The sequence below is a fragment of the Myotis brandtii genome, unplaced genomic scaffold, assembly GCF_000412655.1.
Source record: "Myotis brandtii unplaced genomic scaffold, ASM41265v1 scaffold187, whole genome shotgun sequence".
NCBI lineage: Eukaryota > Metazoa > Chordata > Mammalia > Chiroptera > Vespertilionidae > Myotis > Myotis brandtii.
The window spans coordinates 6,034,866-6,055,331 of NW_005356944.1; the positions used below are offsets into that span (position 1 = coordinate 6,034,866).

Below are 20,466 nucleotides of genomic sequence, written 5' to 3' on the forward strand. Positions count from 1 at the left end.
TGTGTGCCAGGTAGCAAACTAGAATCTATTTTAATAAGACAGAAACTGCCATGGAGCGCCAAACCACCGCCACGCCTCAGCCTTTCTTTTTAACCCGGGAATGACAGCAGCCGCCTGGCTGAGCACGGACAGGCAGTGGGCCTCTCCTGCCATCTACTGAAGTCTCCCCTCCCAGCCTCGCCTCCAAGAAGCGAATGGGGACGCTTTGTTTTTCCTTGATGGGCTAGACGAGGAGAGCCCCCGAAAGGGCTGCCACCCAGCATGACGGGTTCCCTTTGCTAAGATTGGCCAACAGACGCCAAAGCTGAAAATGTCTGTAAAAACAAACAGTATTTCAAAAAGGGCCTTGTGTGGTTCCCTCCTCTCTGCTCCTTTTGCTTCATCAGCCACGTACTGTGTGACTGGCTAAGGGGGACACCGTTACAGACAAAAAGGAATGAATCTCACACCAAAACACATGCTCTCCATTTCTCCCACTTCTGAAGTTTTTTAAAGCACCTCCATGCTCATGATGCAAACAAAGGCAAGGAACACCAGTTGAGATAGGCTTTACTACTATGTCTTTTCAAAGCGTCATTGCTTGTTTCTTCTCTCACTGTTTCCCGAGTCAGGAAAGGGCATACAGAAGTTTAACAGTTCACTTGTCACCACACTTTGCATTTGTCTGACACTGTTTTCTAGGGGTGGGAACCTGCTTCCTGCTCAGAAAGGAGAGAGTCCTTGTTGCCTGTACAGCTCAATCATACTGACCCTCTCTCTGCTCTCATGTCCCAGTAGTGTAGGCGTTCCTCTCGAATGGGGAGCTTTGTTTTTCCTTGATGGGCTAGACAAGGAGAGCCCCCGAAAGGGCTGCCACCCAGCGTGACGGGTTCCCTTTGCTAAGATTGGCCAACAGACGCCAAAGCTGAAAATGTCCGTAAAAACAAACAGTATTTCAAAAGGGCCTTGTGCGGTTCCCTCCTCTCTGCTCCTTTTGCTTCATCAACCACGTGCTGTGTTAATGAATCTCACACCAAAACACATGTTCTCCATTTCTCCTACTTCTGAAGTTTTTTAAAGCACCTCCATGTTCATGATACAAACAAAGGCAAGGAACACCAGTTGAGATAGGCTTTACTACTATGTCTTTTCAAAGCGTCATTGCTTGTTTCTTCTCTCACTGTTTCCCGAGTCAGGAAAGGGCATACAGAAGTTTAACAGTTCACTTGTCACCACACTTTGCATTTGTCTGACACTGTTTTCTAGGGGTGGGAACCTGCTTCCTGCTCAGAAAGGAGAGAGTCCTTGTTGCCTGTACAGCTCAATCATACTGACCCTCTCTCTGCTCTCATGTCCCAGTAGCGTAGGCGTTCCTCTCTCCTTCAGAGCGAAATATTGTTCTAATAACACAGGATCCTAGGGCAAGTGGCAAGGTGGTTTGGAACAGGGGTTTGATATCTAAACAGACCTAAGATGAAATTCCAGCTCTGCCACTTAATAGCTGGGAAAGTTGCTTCCTTTTTCTGAGCCTTAGTTTTTCCACCTATAAGTAGTATGTACAGATATACATTAAACACACACACACCCCTCCCCCCAGGGTTCTCGGAAGCTGATGCAACACAGAACCCCAGAGGACTTTTTCTGAGCTTTAGTTTTTCCACCTATAAGTAATATGTACAGATATACATTAAAAACAGCCCCCCCCCCCGGGGTTCTCGGAAGCTGATGCAACACAGAACCCCAGAGGTTCCGGGTACCCAGGGACAATGCAGTAGTGGGCTTCCCCTACCTGGGCTATTGGCTCAGAGTATAGAACAAAGCACCTGAGATTCTGGAAAGTGACTACAGGCTTGAGACGGAAATCCTCACTTCCTTGGGCAACTCAGTTCTCTGAGTCTCAATGTTCTTGCTGATTAATATGCAGAATCTTCCGGATGATCTGCAGACCTGCACACATGAGAGAGAGAGTTTGCGTTAAAGCCAGATCTGTTGGAATCCAGACCGGGCTCATAACTAACACAGTGATGCCTGGTCTGGCACAAGGTCCACCAGTCCCCAAGGAACTGTCGGCATGAGTCCAAGAGTCCTCCTGTCTTGGAGGCTCAAGGAAGTGCTCAGGAGGAATTAGGCTTCACCAGGACGGTGTCAATAACGTAACCTTTCGGTGTTGGAGCTTACTCAAGTGCACACCGGGATAACAGTTCCAGAAAAATAATGAGTTTTCAATGAAGCCCTTTTCAGTCTTTTGAGATTGTTACAGAGGATTCTATGGAACCAGAGGATCCTTATTGAGATTTCAGATTAATATCTGCAAAACTCCCAGAAGTCCTTGGCTCAGATCACTTTCACCAACGAATAGCAGTTAGGTTTCCTAGGGGATGTCGTTAACTCTTGGGAGCAAACATCAGGCCTTAGACCTATCTGTCAAGATGTTACAAGTGTGTTTTTGAAGATGTTTCAATGAGTCGTTCACTCATTCAACAATATTCGTTGAGCATCCCCTCTCTGTCAAGTACTGTTGTGGGCATTAGAACACAGCTGTAAACCCGTGGAAGGCCTTTCCTTTTTTTTTTTGGAGCTTCCATCTCAGAAAGGGCAGATGGATAATAACTAAACGCACAAATAAATAAACACGTTGCTGTGAAGACACAAACGCCAGGTGAGGTGAGGGAGGCCCCGTGAGTTGAATTAGAGTGTTCAGGGAAGGACGCTAAGAGGTGATGTGGAGTTCACAAACAAGAATGGGATAATCCGAGGACAGAACATTCCAGACAGAGGGAAAGGCAGATGTAAATGTTGGAAGGTGGGAAAGAGCCCAGAATGCCCAAAGGAACTGAAGGGAAGCTCTGTACCTGGAGCAGAGTGAGCTACTTAAAGTTTAGAGAGGGAGATAGGAGCCAGAACACGTAGATCTTATCAGCAGATAAGATCTTATTTATTCTGGGTGGAGCCGGAAGCCAGTGGAGATTCTAAGCAAGGGAGCAAGACCACATGATTGTGGGAAAATGCACGTAATATAAGATTAAGTGGGGAGAAAAGACTCCCAAATCTAAAATTGTATATTTAGTATTATTTTTAACTAGAAACACACATACACATATCAGAAAACAAACTAAAAGAAGATGCAACAAAATGTTTAAAATGTTAGTTAGCCATGCTTTCTTAGTGGTGGACTGGCTTTTCCTTCCTTACTTTCCAGAATTTTGTAAGTTTTCAACAAGTTTGTATTGCTTTAATAATCAGACATAAGTCATGTGCTTTTTATTTTTACTTACTCATTCACCTATTGAGGGACATCTTGGTTGATTGTAAAGTTTGGCAATTGTGAACAAACAGCTGTGTGTAGGTTTTTGTGTAGACATAAGTTCTCAACTCCTTTGTGGAACTACCCAGCAGTGTGATCGCTGAATCAAATAGTAAGAGAATGCTTCGTTTTGTAAGAAACCCGTCAAATGGCCTTTTAAAGTGGCGGTGCCATTAGAGACAAACTGAGGCTTATTCAACATTTTAAGAGTTTGTTTGAGCAAAATTCGATTTCAAGCAAGCAGCGCCAAACCCAACGTGGTTAGCAGCGCTCCCAATCATATGCTTTTAAAGGAGTTTGTTGTGCAGCAATTGATGGAGAGGAAGTCAGAGTGACGGGACTTAATTGTGTCTTAGCTAAGATTTGAGCCTAGTCAGTGTGATGGTGCTTTGGAATGTTGGAGCAGTAGAGAAGGAGTGATGGGACTTAATTGTGTCTTAGCTCAGACTTGAGCCTAGTGTGATGGTGCTTTGGAATGTTGGAGCAGTAGAGAAGTTTATTTGGCTTTTTGAACGAGGCTGCTCAAAAACAAACTTCTTACCCCTCCCTCATTATGTATGCAAACGAATATTAACATTTCTTGTTCCATCCCATAGATTTGAATGTAACCTGCCGGTACGCAGGTGTATTCCATGTGGAGAAAAATGGTCGCTACAGCATCTCACGGACTGAGGCAGCTGACCTCTGCAAGGCTTTCGATTGCACCCTGCCCACCATGGCCCAGATGGAGGAAGCCTGGCGAGCGGGGTTTGAGACCTGCAGGTGAGAGAGCCCACTGAGAGCGCTGGCTGCCTTGGCCGAGGGGGTGGGGCTTAGCACCGGGAAGGCTTCTCCCTGGTATCTGATTGGATGATTGCCTATTGGCCTCACCTATTAATTTGGCACGTCAATCTGGAACTTGCCTGACAGCTGAAATTTAAAGCCCTCTAAAGACACCCTTGTAAATGATAGCGGGGCTGCCCAGAGGAGGCCATTAAGGGTCAACAGCCAGAATCCCAATGCCTGCCATGCTTCCACATGGCGCTCTCCTGGCTTTGAAGAAACGTGCAATATTATTGTCGGAACCACAAGAAAACGTAAACCAAATAACAGGGATTAAAATAAATATGTGCCTGGCGGAGTCTAGGCCCTGCAGACTTGGCTTAAAGCAGATTTTTCAAGCAACCTTCTCTTTCTGTTTGTTTCTTTCTTCTATGTTGCTTTAGTTTGAGAGGGTTGAAAAAAGGGGGGGCATGAAAATTATTAAGACAAATTACTAGCGACTGGGAAAGAACGGAGGGACTCACTCAGGAGGGCCTCCTGAGAGGCTTCTCTGGAGACCACGTGCTCCGTGGAGCTTTCCTCAAACCCTCGGTCGAGGGGTGCACTTTAAGAGCAAGCTGTGGTGAAGGCCACAGTGAAGTGTATGCTTTGGTTGGTCTTCACTAGACACACTCTAAGTCATCTGAACAACTGCTCGGTTTCCATCCCAGTCCACCGCTACCCCTTCTGTGCTTTTGCCATGGAATGACACCAGGAACATTCAATACATCAATCTCCGCCCTTGGTTAGAGAGTAAGATACCCACTTTATGAGCGGTAGCGGAGGCTCTTGCTCAAAAGGAAAACCTTTATGTCTTAAACAGTAACTTGCAGCAATCTACATTTCAAGTGCTCAACTAGCCACAAATGGCTAGTGGCTCCTGTATGGGACAACATTGATTACAGACGGTGTCCGTGATCACAGACAGTTGTATTGCGCAGCATTGCTCCAAAGCAGAGCGCGGCTGTAGAAGACATCTGTATGCATTCAGAGATACGTTGGCGAGAACAGGAAAGGAGCAGAGACAGGGAGCGAGCTCTGCTGGCTGCTCACCCTGCGCTGTGGTCTGCAATGAAGGAACACCGGTTAGCACATCCATTGGTTCTATTCCCAAGACTAATTGTTCAACCATGGCTGGGACTAGGTCAGCTAGAGAAGTCCACTAAGGGAGTGGATTCAGTGAGCTGAATTTTGATTGTGAAATGCAGACAAGGCCTACTTACAAAATACAGACATGTTCTCCTAGGCCAGTGGTTCTCAACCTTCTGGCCCTTTAAATATAGTTCCTCATGTTGTGACCCAACCATAAAATTATTTTCGTTGCTACTTCATAACGGTCATGTTGTTACTGTTATGAATCGTAATGTAAATATCTGCTATGCAGGATGGTCTTAGGCGACCCCTGTGAAAGGGTCGTTCGACCCCCAAAGGGGTCGTGACCCACAGGTTGAGAACTGCTGTCCTAGGCTGAAAAAGAGGGAAGTTATTACTCTTTCCACTGCCCATCAGCGAGCGCACAGATGCTGGGCACTTGCCCACAACCCCTCACTTAACCCTCGAAGGGCTCCACGGTAGATTATATTACCCTACTTATGCGTGAAGCAACAAAAGCTCAGAGAAGTTCCCCAGCTCACCCTGGGCCACGTCACTGGCATGGGGAGGAGTCTAGATTCAGGTCCTACTTCGCCTGAGCCCAGGGCAAGATTTTAATGACCAAACCCCAAGGAAGGACTGAGAGCAAAGGGGAGATGCAGGTATGATGCACGGATGTGCTGAGTATTTCTTTTCTCTCTGTGAACAGCAACCTACTCATGCAATATACACACATGTAAATGTTAATATCCCCAGATGTACAGTGTGACACCAAAACTAGCTGTGACACACAAAACTAGCTGTGACACACAAAACTAGCCATCGACGTGATGTGGCAAAAACTCAAGGATAACTTAACAAGGGAATGTAGGTTCTAGGTCAGTGGTTCTCAACCTTCCTAATGCCGCAACCCTTTAATAAAGTTCCTCATGTTGTGGTGACCCCCAACCATAAAATTATTTTCGTTGCTACTTCATAACTGTAATTTTGCTACTGTTATGAATCGTAATGTAAATATCTGATATGCAGGATGTATTTTCATTGTTACAAATTGAACATAATTAAAGCATAGTGATTAATCACAAAAACAATATGTAATTATATATGTATTTTCCGATGGTCTTAGGCGACCCCTGTGAAAGGGTCGTTCGACCCCCAAAGGGGTCGTGACCCACAGGTTGAGAACCGCTGTTCTAGATTGTCAGTGTAACAGACTTGGTGCATGCAGTAAGGATGGGATGGGAGTAGGCTTACCGGGCATTATCATTTAAAAAAGAAATCTATGCCAAAGAAATCTATGGTTCCACCCATAGCTGAAAGTAAGCATTGCAAAACTCATTTCCATAATTTCACTTAGGTAGCAATGAATCAGCTATGTGCCATAGCACAGATGGCAAAGTCTCAGGCTATGAGAAAACCGTAGCTGTCTGCCCCACCCTGATTAGTAGCAATTCTCAGATATATGGAAACTTACTGACATTTAATTGCGACCCCTCCCCCCACCAAGCTAAAGAGTCTTTGGAGAAACCAGTCTGTCTGTTTAGATGAGGAATTAGTCATGCAAGCTGCAATTGCAACATAGACTTAATGAGTTCTATGTGCTTGGAAATTTCAAACTCACAGCCATTTCCACGGGTCTTGCAGGGTCATGCACTATTGCTGCTACCATCAGGAGAGATTAAAAGGATAAAGGCTGTGCCTTAGCTTTGCATTTTTCAAAAAACCTGCTGGATTTAGCTTCTCCTTCTCTGCCTTTCCCCTGCTACCACCTCATCCCTTGCAAATTTTTTGTTTGAGGCATTTATATCCCAGAGAAATTGTGCAGTGAGTAGCCACCATGATGCTGATGGAAGAGGCTGGGTGCTGTATGTTTTATCTGAAAGGGTCTCCAGCTCCAACATGCTCCCAGAAATACCTTGGGGGAGGGGGATGCAGAGCGGTTTAAATGCTTCTCTGGCTGTGATGCTTCTGGAAAATTCCTGAGCTAAATGAGGCATTGCTATCTACTGACTTAATTGCTGTTACTCCTATTTTAATGACGGTCAATTTACTTCCCCTGGCAATGAAATCCTGCCTGGGATGCTCATGAGGCGAATCGCTCATATATCTGGCATATGAACAAGCCTTCGTGTGGAGAGTAACGGAGTTTGGAATGAAGGGATCACAGGAAAAGGCGAGGCGGGGAGAGAAGCGTGGGGATGGGAAATGAGGCAGATTTGACATTTGTGGGCTGAAGTGATCAGCCACCTAATTCTATCCTAAGGGAGCTGGTCATTTTATGCATTTTCTGAAAAAGTATGAAAGTCATGGGGAGCCACTGTGCGTGGATCCACATCATAAAGTGGTCATTCTTTTCTCTTCTGTGACTTGGACTTCCTTCTGCTTGTCTAAACTGACTCGACCACAACTTTTATTTGAAACTATTTTCTTTCACGAATCTCTTTTAAAAAAAAAAAGAAAAAAAGAAAAGCTTTATAGAGCCCTAAATGAAATCACTTTGTTTCTATCAGCCTTGATCCCTCTCACGCTCCCTCTGCTGTTATTTTTGGATTTCACATAACTCACTGGCTGAAACCTTAAACATCTCTTCAGGGTGAGTTGAATGAAGCGTTGCGCTGCATGACATGTCATTTGATGGCATGGGATGAAATACCGTCGCGGCCTTGCAGGTGGCTAACCGCTGCTGTTTCTTTTGCAGGTACGGGTTCATAGAAGGGCACGTGGTGATTCCCCGCATCCACCCCAACCCCATCTGTGCCGCAAACAACACAGGGGTGTACATCCTCACCTCCAACACCTCCCAGTATGACACCTACTGCTACAATGCTTCAGGTTGGTTCCAAGTGGATTGCCTTTGTGTTTGGGATCACTTTTGGCAGGCAAGCCCATGGCAGCGTGGCCAAGAGCGGTTCAATCTGGGCTTGCGTGGGGGTTCACGGAGCTTCCAGATGTTCAAGGAACATCTGCAGCAGAGAGAAAATTCTTGTCTATAGGGTGCTTGCCTGCTAAGCTGGGGAGGCCAACAGTAAGCTAGTAAATATGAAATACCTTCTATGAAGCCAGGGAGAGAGAAGAGCTGTAAAAAGGAAGGCAGAGCAAGAGGCTTCAGAGTGCTAGGGGAGCTTTCTTCCGAGAAGGTGGTCAGGGAAAGAGCCTCTGAGGAGAAACCCTGCGTGAAATGCGGGAGGGAGCCACGAGCAGAGCGGGAAGCCGGTGCAAAGCCAGGCAACGTGCGGGAGCATCATGGCCTGTTCCGGAACAGCAGGGAGGCCAGGCGATCAGAGGAGAGAATGCCAAGGAATGAAGTCAGAGAGGGAAGCAGGCGCCAGATCACCTAAGGCCTTGTAGGCCACGGTTGAGAGTTTGGGTTTTGTTCTCAGTGTGATGGGAAGTCACTGCAGGGTTTTTAAGATGGTGGGGTTACATGAATCCAAGGACAGCATGGGAGTACAAAGCAACTGGCTTAGCTTAGAGGTATTGATCATATGTTGGGGCTGGAGAGAAATTTGGGAGGACATACGGGTATGCCTTTGACCTTGTTGAGTGTCCCTACCTACCCAAGAGTTGGGAGCCTGACAACTAGAGAATAAGGAAATGACCTTAAGATGTGCATGCTGGGCTGCTGCCTAGGCCCCTCCCTGTCTAAGGGGCTTGCTTCCAACTACTGGCCTAAAAATACAAGTTTGCAAGTCTAATTCACAGGCCCCAGCAACACTAAAGATTTCTTTGCATCATGAATCTTCAGGGTCTTTTGAGAAGGGTCAAACCCATAAATGTCAATGTTTTGAATGCCAACCATCAAATGTCTTCCTTCTCAACCGAGCCTTCTGTTCCCCCAAAAAGGTTTGAGGTTGTGTGAAGGGGATGATAAAGACACCTGGTCAACTTGACACTTGTACCTGGCGTGCCAGTTTTCCTTAAAGACAGGAAGGGCAGACTTCCTGTCTTTAATTAGCTGGCAAGTGACTGAAGACATTTCAGTATGAGACAAACACAGATATTGTTAGATAATGACTTAAGGCATTATTTTTATGAGACAAACACAGATTTTATATATGGTAGTAGAATATAAAATCTGCATGGCTTTTTAAGCTACAGTAGGGACATCAAAAGGAATTGTGGGATTACATCAGTAGCTTTAGACTATGCCATGCCACCCACTGTTACATGAGCAATAGGGATCAGAGTGAGAATTCAGAGGGGAAATTTAGAGTTTAGGAGAAAGAGAAATTACCAGGGCTGGTTAGTTGAAATGGAGTGACCAAAAATATTACAGGTCACTAAACCTATGGAGGAACATTCAAAATTAGGAGAAAAATGTAGACTATTTACTCCTCCCTGTCATATGAACAAAGAACACAAATGGCATTTGACCAAAAGGAGGCTAGTCCAACTGAGGGTACACAGTATATGGCCCATACCTAGGTCCCATAACCATACCCAGAATGTCCATTCTAATGACATGAGAATGAGAAAAACCCCATGCAAATAATGAGGAAATAGACACAGAGCCACATGTGGACTAGCTAGCTTATCTTAGTGCCAGAGCTCATGGGAGAGTTGGGAAGACTGTGCTTTAGGTGAGGGGGTTGGCCCTATGGAAAAGGGCTAGCACCAGACTGCATACCTTAGAGCAGTGGTTCTCAACCTTCTTAATGCCGCGACCCTTTAATACAGTTCCTCATGTTGTGGTGACCCCCAACCATAAAATTATTTTCGTTGCTACTTCATAACTGTAATTTTGCTACTGTTATGAATCATAATGTAAATATCTGATATGCAGGATGTATTTTCATTGTTACAAATTGAACATAATTAAAGCATAGTGATTAATCACAAAAACAATATGTAATTATATATGTTTTCCGATGATCTTAGGCGACCCCTGTGAAAGGGTCGTTCGACCCCCAAATGGGTCGTGACCCACAGGTTGAGAACCGCTGCCTTAGAGTGTCTGGGTTCTGCCTGCTCTGTCTCCCATTGAGCTGTGTTGAGTGAATGTCTGCAATAAATTATGCTGTTGCATATCCACGTTGTCTCACCTGATTTACAAGTTGCTGTCACTTGCTGAAAAGAGCCTTAATTCAAAAAGGTAGAAGCTCACCTTGTTTTATTGCCTGGAAATGAAGTCATCTAGGCAAGTTACTACAGAGACTTTTCTCCCTGTCCTTATTTTTGCCCAAAAGATTGGGCCTGTCCTCAGAGAAGTGAGTGTAGAGTACTGTTCACTTCTCTCCTCTTTGGGGGTGAAAAGTTGAGAAGTCCTGGGGGTGTACTGCATAGCAAAGTGGCTGTATTAAAGTCGTGAAATTCAGAGTGACATTTACCTTTTTCTCTTTTCCAAATTTACTCGATATGGGTAGGCTGCTTTTATAAGTTTTTCTTGAAGTTTTTAAGTCTGTTGGTTGATCGCCTATGTGCGCTCAGTACTGTGCCGGGCAGAGTGGAATGAGAAAGAGCAGGGGACCATATTTCTTATCTTGAGAGTTAATCTTGTTGAAGCAACAAAGACAAAAAGTGAAGGCGTTAAGAAGAATGTTTATCTAAAGATAAACTGCTTTCATTAAACTGTCTTGGCTGAGAGTCAGATGATGGGGATATTAAGTGAGCTACAGATCTTGATAACCTCCGCACAATGTGACGGATCTCAGTGGAAACATCCTTGCATCCAACTCAGCCTGAGAACTACCAGCAGGACCCAGTGATGCCCTCCACGCCCCTCCCCCGGCAAACTGGTTGCAGGGACCAAAGCCAGCTCAATCTTAGCAGATAGCTTCTGCATGCTTACAATTTCAGCAATGTTTTTATAAAACACAGCCTGTGGTTTCCAAATGAAAATAAGGCAGACCCTGCAAAGGCTTGGTGATTTTTATTGCCTCATCTGTCAGCGAGAAGGCCCAGCATGAGCCTGGTGGCTTCTGTGTAAACAACAGAGGACTCACTTGAATGAGTTCATTTTTAAAGTTGGCTTTGAATAAAACGCCTCGCTTTTGAAGGAGAAATTTAGGGAAGATTCTATATTTACTTGTGTATTCATTCACCCATTTATTGAACAAATATTTATTGGATACCTAGAATGTATCAGGCATTGAGGAAGGTATCTTTCTATCTGGGGCCGAGTGGTGGGCTAGACTGAATAGTTAACCATTTCCTTGGCTGTTTTTGGTGCAGTGGAGGCAAGGTTTTGAGATGCAGCCCACCAGGAAGCTCACCTCAGAGTCTTTCTAACAAATCTTTAGGTTCAGGAAGACCCCACCAGGCCTGTTTCTCCCAGCAACACAATGCTCATTAAACAGAATGAAAGGCCTTCTAATGAGGCCCTGCTGTCTGACACGGGAGCATGAATGTATTGATTGCACATTTGGGTCACCATCCTGCCAGCGTGCCTGCCAGATTTGATGTTCTTCATAAGAGTTAAGGTGAATTGGAGCATGAAGGGGGTCCATTTGAACAAATGCTCTAATCATTTACAAAACTCTCTTAGAGTTTTTGACATCATGCCCCCTTCTATTACAACTTAACTCCTAGAAATTCCCAGTGTAACCTGCAGTTATGTTTGAATTTGGGGGGAGGGGGGTGTTCTTCCATTCCTGCCATTAAGAAGTCATAATCCAAGGTCAGATTCTGGGCCTGTATAATGTAACAATGTCAGAAGCAGGTCACAGGTCAGGCCAGTTCTGGTGGTGTTCCCCCCCAACCGCCCCAGGCAGACTGGGTAGATGCTCTTCAACATCACCTAGATCGACTATTTGCCCTGATTCTTAAATGAGGGATTTATTGGAAAAATATTTTGAAAACTATAAAAATCTAAAGAATGTTAATTATTATTGCCCTTCATGATCTTGTGAATTCCTCAAAAGCAGGGACAAGAACATTTTTTTTTTTGGCTTCCTTTTTATTATGTGTTAAGTAAATACCTAAAATAATGAATACATGGACTGATTTATCTGGAGCTGCCTTTAATTATTTCTCATGGCATTGCCATTCAGGGTTTATCTAAATGTTTTTTGACCTGTTTATATTTGCGGACTATTTGGGGGTTTCCATCTTAGGTGTGTTTACTAGAAGAATGGACTTTTTTCCCTTTTCATTCATTCAACAAATATTTGAGCCCCTCTCTGACCCCATCACACATAAATATCCTGGCCAAGACAGATGAGGCTCCTACTCATCTTGAGGAGCTTAAATATTTCTATGGAGGTGGGTGTGCAGCGGGTGGTAGGGGTTGGGAGATGTGCCATGAGCAGTCATCCAGGAAAATGAACATGATAATTGTAGGTAGCGGTAGAGGAAGAAATGAGAGCAGACCAGGTGTGATGGTGACAGGCATGGGGGAGTGTTGAGGGGCTAGTTTACATTGGATGGTGAGGAATGTACTTCCCAAGGAGGCAACTTTCTCTTTGAAGAGTCTCTCTTCTGAGATGCCCGCAACTAAGGTACAAGCCCTTGACCAGAATCGAACCTGGGACCTTTCAGTCCGCAGGCCGACGCTCTATCCACTGAGCCAAACCGGCTATGGCAAGAGCTTAAATATTTCTATGGAGGTGGGTGTGCAGCAGGTGGTAGGGTTTGGGAGATGTGCCATGAGCAGCCATCCAGGAAAATGAACATGATAATTGTAGGTAGCGGTAGAGGAAGAAATGAGAGCAGACCAGGTGTGATGGTGACAGGCATGGGGGAGTGTTGAGGGGCTAGTTTACATTGGATGGTGAGGAATGTACTTCCCAAGGAGGCAACTTTCTCTTTGAAGAGTCTCTCTTCTGAGAAATCTTTGAATCAGCCTTTGCAAGAAGGGCTTTTCCTAAAACTTGCTGCCCTTTAGTTTCACTATGAGGCCAAAGAAATAGGCAGGTAAAGGACATCCCTTTATCTATGGGAAAAGATCTCCTAGGAACTGGGAAGCAACCAATCCCTGTTTTGTTCAGCTTGTGTTTTTGTCTAATGTTATGATACCAAGTGGTGTATGGCAGGACACTTGAAATATTTGTGATAATAGCCTTCCTTGTGATAGCAATCTGCCTGCCTGCCTCCATTCACCCATCCAACCATCCATCCATCCATCCATCCAACCAATCATCCATCCATCCATCCATACATTCCTTTCTTCCTTGCTCTTTGCTGACAAGCAACTCTAATGTGTGCTTCATTAGAGAAAGACCATGCCTATCTTATTCATCGTTGTACCCCCAGCCTTCCACAATGCCTGATATAGAACATATGTATTTGTTAATGAATGAATTTGTTGGGATGGGAAGAATAACAAGTGAGCTTCCAAAAAAATGTGTAAAGCAAAATAAAAATGAAAAAATGCATCACAAAGGCCAAGGAAGTTCCCAGGAGACTTAACCAAATTTCAGAAAAGGAAAATATTTGCGATAAGTTATAATGAAACTCCATACTAATTAACTAAAAGAAATGGGAATTGATTTTGCTCATACTTTTTGGAGTTCTCATGCCTTTTTTCTTTTTCACCTCATAGCACCGCAAGGAGAAGATTGTACCGCAATCACAAACCTGACCAATGCCTTTGACGGAGAGGTATCCATAAGTACGTATCTCTTCTAACTTTGGTTGCCTTTCCTTGTTCTTGGGAAAGGGATCAAGTGCATTTTCAATGTTTTATATTTGACTAGAATAGCAGTCATTTCCCTAAGGCTTCTTCCTTCCTCTTTTTCTTCGATGGCTTAAAACTTCTATCTGGTTTACCCAATGCACTGTTTCTCAAGCTTCAGTCATTTGAAAACCACTCTCACTTTTTTTGGGCACTTCTATGTACACAGCACTATTATTGATTTTTGTTGTTGTTTGTTTTTTCATTTAATTGACCCGTTCTTTTCTACTTAGAATGATTAAACACACACACACACACACACACTGCAAATGAAAGGCCAGCATCCCTGGACATCATTAGAAGGTACCCTTAAAAATAAATTTTAATGTAGGGGAAATTAAATAATGTTCTTAAATTCTAGCAGCTGAAGGCTCTGAACTGTGTTCTCTCTCACAGAGGGGGATTATTAAGAGGTAGGATAGGGACATTCTAGCCCCCACGATTTTGTGTTTGATTTAACTGGAGTATTGAAAGATAATTATAAAGGGTATAAACTTCCTGATATGTGATTCAACATTATTTGAGTGATCCCCAGACGTAGACATCTGGCACTGTAGAAAACAGTGTCCCAAACAAAACTTTCAAAGAGGTCGACTTGTTATCTCTGATCTTATTGCCTCTGAACCTTACTTCTTGAGAAAGTATGACAGTGCTGAGGAGGCCTGATGTCTGCCTGCTAAGAGCCAGACCTCTCAGTGTGCCTAGGAATAGTGGTGACAGTGGCAGGGGGGGCAAGAATCTTCCTGGACCACACAAATCCAGCCCCCACTGTTATGGAGGGATTTGTCCCTGGCCTGTGCCTTGCACTAGGAAGTGGAGGCCTTCGGGGTGAGATGTGCTGTCTCAGTCATGCCTGGTGTGGAATCCCAGTACTTTACTACCTGGGCGGACTTAGAGGAGCGACTTACTCTTTCTGAGCCTCCATTTCTCATCTGGGTAATGAAACAACATATGTGACTTTTCCCCCTGAGAATGAAGAGAAAGCATATGTCTAATGCATGCCTGGTCCATAGTAGATGCTCAATAAATGTCCCACTTCCTTGGTCCCCACAGATGTCTTCTGAAGTCCAGACCTGTGCAACTGTGGTCATATTTCCTTATCAGATTCTCATCTGCAGAGATTATCAGGGTGACCGAGACTTTGGAATGTTTTTAAATTTATGAATAGTTCCACTTGGGCAAGCTAGATAGGTGGACAAAAGAAATCTTCAGACCTTCCAGTGCAATACAGCAGAAAATAACTTCAGATAAATGCACACTTGGGCAGTGAGTAGCCCGGGTTTGAAGGCGGCAAATACTTTCAGAGAAGAATGAATGAATTCAACCTTGCGTTTCCTCCTCCTGTCCATTCTAGTCATTTTCTTGTTTAAACCAATGATTTTGATCTTAATATACATCTGTGCTTCCTAATTTCAAGGTTGAATTTCATTGAGGATGACAGAGGCTTTGTCAGTACTCAAGCATGATAATTTCTGATCCAGGAGTAGGGATTCACTTAAACTGACAAAACTGGACCCTTAGAAAGAAAATCTAATTCTTGCGTGAGTTTGCAACTATATATTCCCTGCTGATGCTAATAGCCTCTGTGTCTCCTCCTTCTTATCCTCTCTGGAAATCGGTGGAACTAATAGCACAAAGTTGACATGTGCTTGAGAAGGGCAATAGGGGCCAGGCAGGAGACTTAGCACTTATTGAGCACCAACTATATTTTGAATACTGTGCAAGCACTTTACACACAATATTACATTATGCTCATAACGGAATGACAAAACTGAGGCTCAGAGAGGTACCTACCTTGCCTGGAGCCACACAACACTGGAATCCCAACACGGCAACTCCCAAACACAATCTCTTTTTCCCTCTTCAATTTCCAGGTGCGTGAGTGGTCAGGGGAGTGTGCACTCTTCTCAATGCTTCAGCCACACATCCCCCCACTAGACAGGTAGTTTAGGTGTTGCTTTTCCTAATAAAAAAGAAAAGTAGCTTTACAGTCACCATCTTAGGCGATAATTCACAGTCTTTTCTATACTCAGAAAGTGTCAGCTGTCACCTTCTAAAAGGGCCTTCTCTCTCTCCCCCAGGTATTGTTAACCGGGATGGTACCCGCTACACCCAGAAGGGCGAATACAGAACTAACCCTGATGACATCAACAACACCACTGCTGAATATGACACCAGCAGTGGGTCCTACAGTGAAAGAAGCACTCCAGAAAGTTACATCATCCACACCCACTTTCCTACTGCTCACCCGACCCAAGACCAAGACAGTCCCGGAGTGTCCTACTACCCGGAGGATACCCCCGACACCAGTAAGGACAGTGAATCACTGGGCTTCCCACGAGTGATTCATTTGCAAAACCATCTCAGTCCTTCTTGAGCGATATGCACTCACATGCAGCGTGTCTCCTGTCTGGAAGCTGGTGACGGCGTTTGGGGAGGTGGGCTGTGCAGGCTGTCAGTGCCGTGTGTGCATTGACTGCTACTGCCAACATAGTCTCTTTTTTTTTCACCGGCAGCTCTGTTTTTCTTACCGTGGGATACGAGGTGCCATGTCAAAAGTTTTCTTTTAGAACTTTCCTTATTCTCTTGTCCCAGCGATAGGGTGACATCAAGCCGGATACAGAAGTGGTTCTCAGTTTTGCATATTTCCCGCTGGTCCTTACCCACCTCTGGGTGAGGCTTTCCTAAGCTGGGCTCACAGCGGGTGCATACAAGCCATTGGCTCCTTTCTGTTTCTCTTAACTTCATCTTTTTTCTATTTTAACCTGATTTATACTCATGTTATTGACTGTATAATACTCAGTCATATTCATCACCCAGGATTTCTGAACAATTTCTTTGTTTTTTGGTCTAGGGCAGTGGTCAGCAAACTGCGGTTCGCGAGCCACATGCGACTCTTTGGCCCCTTGAGTGTAGCTCTTCCACAAAATACCGACTTCTGCACATGGGCCATGAAGTTTCAATGGCACTGTACGTGCTCGCTCGCACGTGGGATTTTGTGGAAGAGCCACACTCAAGGGGCCAAAGAGCCCCATGTGGCTCGAGAGCCGCAGTTTGCCGACCACGGGTCTAGGAACACATAGCTGGAGGAGTTATCTGATCAAATGAAATCTGCTTAAGAGTTTTATATGCCAGCTGTAGGGGAAGGCTCCTGGTTTGTGAGGGTCATTCATTACCTTGGGGCAGGGAGGGTGGGAATGTGGAAGCAGTGCCTTCGAGGAGGTCTCTGGGTTTGGGCCCCTTGTGCTTCCGCTTGCATTGGGAAGCGTTTACATCTCCCTCTTGTCTCTTCCTTCACTTCCCTCTTGGCTTTGCCCCCAGAGTTTGTTTTAAAACATGCTTCCGGAGTGGCTGTGTTCCTTCCGTGGAAGATTATTCAAACTCAGGCAGGGCGTCTCCTCTTGAGTCGCTTTCCTAGTATGGTGTGGATTTGCTCTTTTCCTGGCTATGGCTCCTGAGGGGTGGAACTCTGCTCTCCAAAGAATGAGGCAGAGATTTACTGGGCTGTGAATGCTGGAGACAAGACAGGACCCTTTCCATCCCGTGTCACCCAGAAGCCAGGAAACCTCCAAAGCCCCGTGAGTCAATGTAAGGTTGCTTGCTCAGCCGTGGATTAAATTTCTATTAGCAGCTTGCTGAGTGAGTGGTGCACGTAGGTTTGGGGTCCTGGTCGTCTCCTGCAGAATCTTTGAAGCATTTCAAAAAGCAGGCACTTGCAAATTGCCCATGTTTTCCCAGAATATTGGCTCTCTGGAGCCAGCTGTTTGTCACTCCTTGTTTGTAGTCCCACAGACAACCTTTCTTGAGAGAAACTTCTGCAGACCAAGCTGGCAGTGCTGCTGGCTAGTTGCTGGTCCTCGATTTCCCTGCCCTTAAAGTAGCCCTGCTGAAAGTGCTTATCATCACACTCTCATCTTGTCAGATGCTGGCAGATAGCAGTTACTGGTCTCAGGAGGAGGCAGGTCATGTTTACCCTAAACTTCCATTTCCCAAAGAAGAAAATCCTGACAAACTCTATCTTGTGGGAACTAGATGAAGTTAACATTCCAGCTGCTAGTAGCCTATCTAAAATACGGAGTAGTTCACCTGTGCTTTAAGGTAGCCAGTCAGCACATTTAAGAAACATTCATAGCCTGTCTTTTAGTACTTTTTCTGCCTGTTAGTCAGCAAATATTGAATATCTATTATGTAATGGGCTTATTCGAATGCTTAGGATCCAGTAGACAATATTCTTAGAGAGTGATATAGAAGGAAGTAAGGGTTATTAGTAAGCTAGTCATTCATTCAACCAGTACTTGAGGTCTTCTCTGTGCCAGACGCTGCCCTCGTTCCTGAGGACTCTGAGTTGGACCTACTTTCGTGGGGCTTATCCACTGTTCAGAAAGCAAGGAAGGAGTGTGCCTATGTTTTGCTGAAACATAATTCAGGATTTGTGTTGAGAAGAGAATTGTGCTTTCTTCTTTCCAGAGCACTTAGCTAAGTTTCTTTTAGTAGTTAAGGAAGAGAGAGAGAGAGAGACTCACTTGTCCACTAGAGTGAGTCCAGGGCTAACCCCAGAGTGACTGAAATGCTATAGGATTCAGGGAGAAACTTGAAAGTAGCATATAACAAACTAGAAAAGTTAGCAGTGGTGAGTTCCTAAATACACCACATTTTTTAAGCCCAGTGAGGAAAACGTCATGACCGTTGGGCTGAGAGTTGGAACTTGGTGAGAGGGAGTGATTGCGAATCCTCCCTAATGCGTGCAGGAGGGCAGAGGTCAAGAGGAGGGTTGGCCGAGTACCTAGAATTGCTCTTTGACTTGGCTGGCTCATCCCTTCCTTAAGGGTCCTTAGTGGGTGGGCAGTAGGGAAAGCCAATAAGAACAGCCATCTGGGTAGGTTTTGACTGCCAGCAGACCTTTTACTGTAAGTGTTATTTTTGGAAGAGCCCTCCTGGAGGCATGTCATCAGCTCCTTTCCCATCTGTGATCTGGAATTCTTTGGAATCCAGAAACCTATACTCATTCAGGAAACCGACTCCTGCGTAGGAGCACTCTATTTCCTTGTTTTCGGGGTGTCAAAGAATGTTTTTGATATATATATTTTTGGTCTGGCATGGCTTACTTGGGTGGGGGGGAAAATTGGAAACTCTGCTAGCTAGGCAGTAGCTTTTTCCTTTTCCCCCAAATCTCTTATAACTCCTTTCAGGAAGACAAAAAATAATGCGAAATTTCTATATCGCTCCTGTATGTTTACTTCCTGTTGGCCTCTTCTGGGTCTAGGGCAGTGGCCGGCAAACTGCGGCTCGTGAGCCACATGCGGCTATTTGGCCCCTTGAGTGTGGCTCTTCCACAAAATACCACGTGCCGGCGCTCATGTACAGTGCGATTGAAACTTTGTGGCCCGTGTGCAGAAGTCGGTATTTTGTGGAAGAGCCACACTCAAGGGGCCAAATAGCCGCATGTGGCTGAGGGTAGCATGAGTTATGCATCTTTATTTAGTTTCTGAGGTGAGAATGGGATGTCTGCAAATTTTTTAGGGAATGCTCAGGTTTATCTCGGGGCATCATTGGTGAAATTGGCTCCTATCTCTCTACTCTTTATTCTGAGCAAATGTGTCCTTGGTAGCATAGAATATATTGTGCAGGTGGTTGACATTTGGCCTGTATACAGTCAAAGTTTTTAACCAGGAATTCATTGACTTACAGTAGAGTCAATGACAGCCATACAGTATACAAGACCACCTGAAATAATATGGAAAAATTTTAGAATGTGTATGTGCAGGATCAGTGTTTTAAGGAAAAAAAGTCATAACTTTTATCAGATTTTCACAAGTGGTTTAGATGTTTACTCTGGTGATATTTGACATTCTTCATCTATAGGGAAACGTTTTGGAATCAGTCCAACTTGAGAGTCAAATGAGAGATTTCAAATTGTAAAATATTATCAATTATCCTTTCTCTAATTTGAACAGAGTCCAGAATTTTTTTTAACTTGAGAAAATTTGTTTTTTCTTTCTGGAAACACATTCTGAATTAGAATTAAATGTGACAGAAAGTGATGGACGGATGCTTGAGATCTGATTTCAACACGTTGAACACATACCCTTTGCAAAGTTCCTGCTTGACTTACATAAAGTATAAAGCTTGACTTGAGGTTAATGAGTGTCAGTGGAGCTTTCAAATGCCAGTTGTCATCACGAGCTACCTGGGTAAAATGATAGACCCAAAAGAGGATGCACCTCTTAAGACACTCCAAAAATAGATGAATAAAAGCAACTTTATGAAATTCTGTGTTGAAGATCTTTAGTGCGTAGCTGAATCACCCAGTCAAGTACATATAAAAATCTCTTTCCATCATAGGTTATTAAGTTGTTACTTGATTTCTCCCTGAGCCTGTATTCAGGGGATTCCATTTGAAGAATGAGTAGCACTGAATTGACACCTATAGAGAATTTGCATTTCCGATGTTATCCTAAGACTAGAGGCCCAATGCACGAACTCGTGCACCAGTGGGGTCCCTTGGCCTGGCCTGCAGGATTGGGCCAAAACCGGCTCCCTGACATCCTCCGAGGGGTCCCCGATTGCGAGAGGGCACAGGCCAGGCCGAGAGACCCCACTGGTGCATGATCGGGGCCAGAGAGGGACATGGGAGGTTGGCCAGCCAGGGAGGGACCGCGGGAGGGCTCCAGGGCGGGTC

At 44.7% G+C, this 20,466-nt stretch overlaps 1 protein-coding gene across 19 annotated transcripts in view; it reads left to right on the plus strand.

The window, feature by feature from the left end:
* Positions 1-20,466, plus strand: part of CD44 (CD44 molecule (Indian blood group)) — a 112,695-nt gene that overhangs the window by 55,185 nt on the left and 37,044 nt on the right. For all 19 annotated transcript variants that reach the window (XM_014538173.1, XM_014538181.1, XM_014538170.1 and 16 more), the window contains exons 2-5: positions 3,880-4,045; positions 7,875-8,008; positions 13,656-13,724; positions 15,869-16,096. In XM_014538173.1, the coding sequence (XP_014393659.1) occupies positions 3,880-4,045; positions 7,875-8,008; positions 13,656-13,724; positions 15,869-16,096 (597 nt within the window). The remainder of the gene's footprint in view (positions 1-3,879; positions 4,046-7,874; positions 8,009-13,655; positions 13,725-15,868; positions 16,097-20,466) is intronic.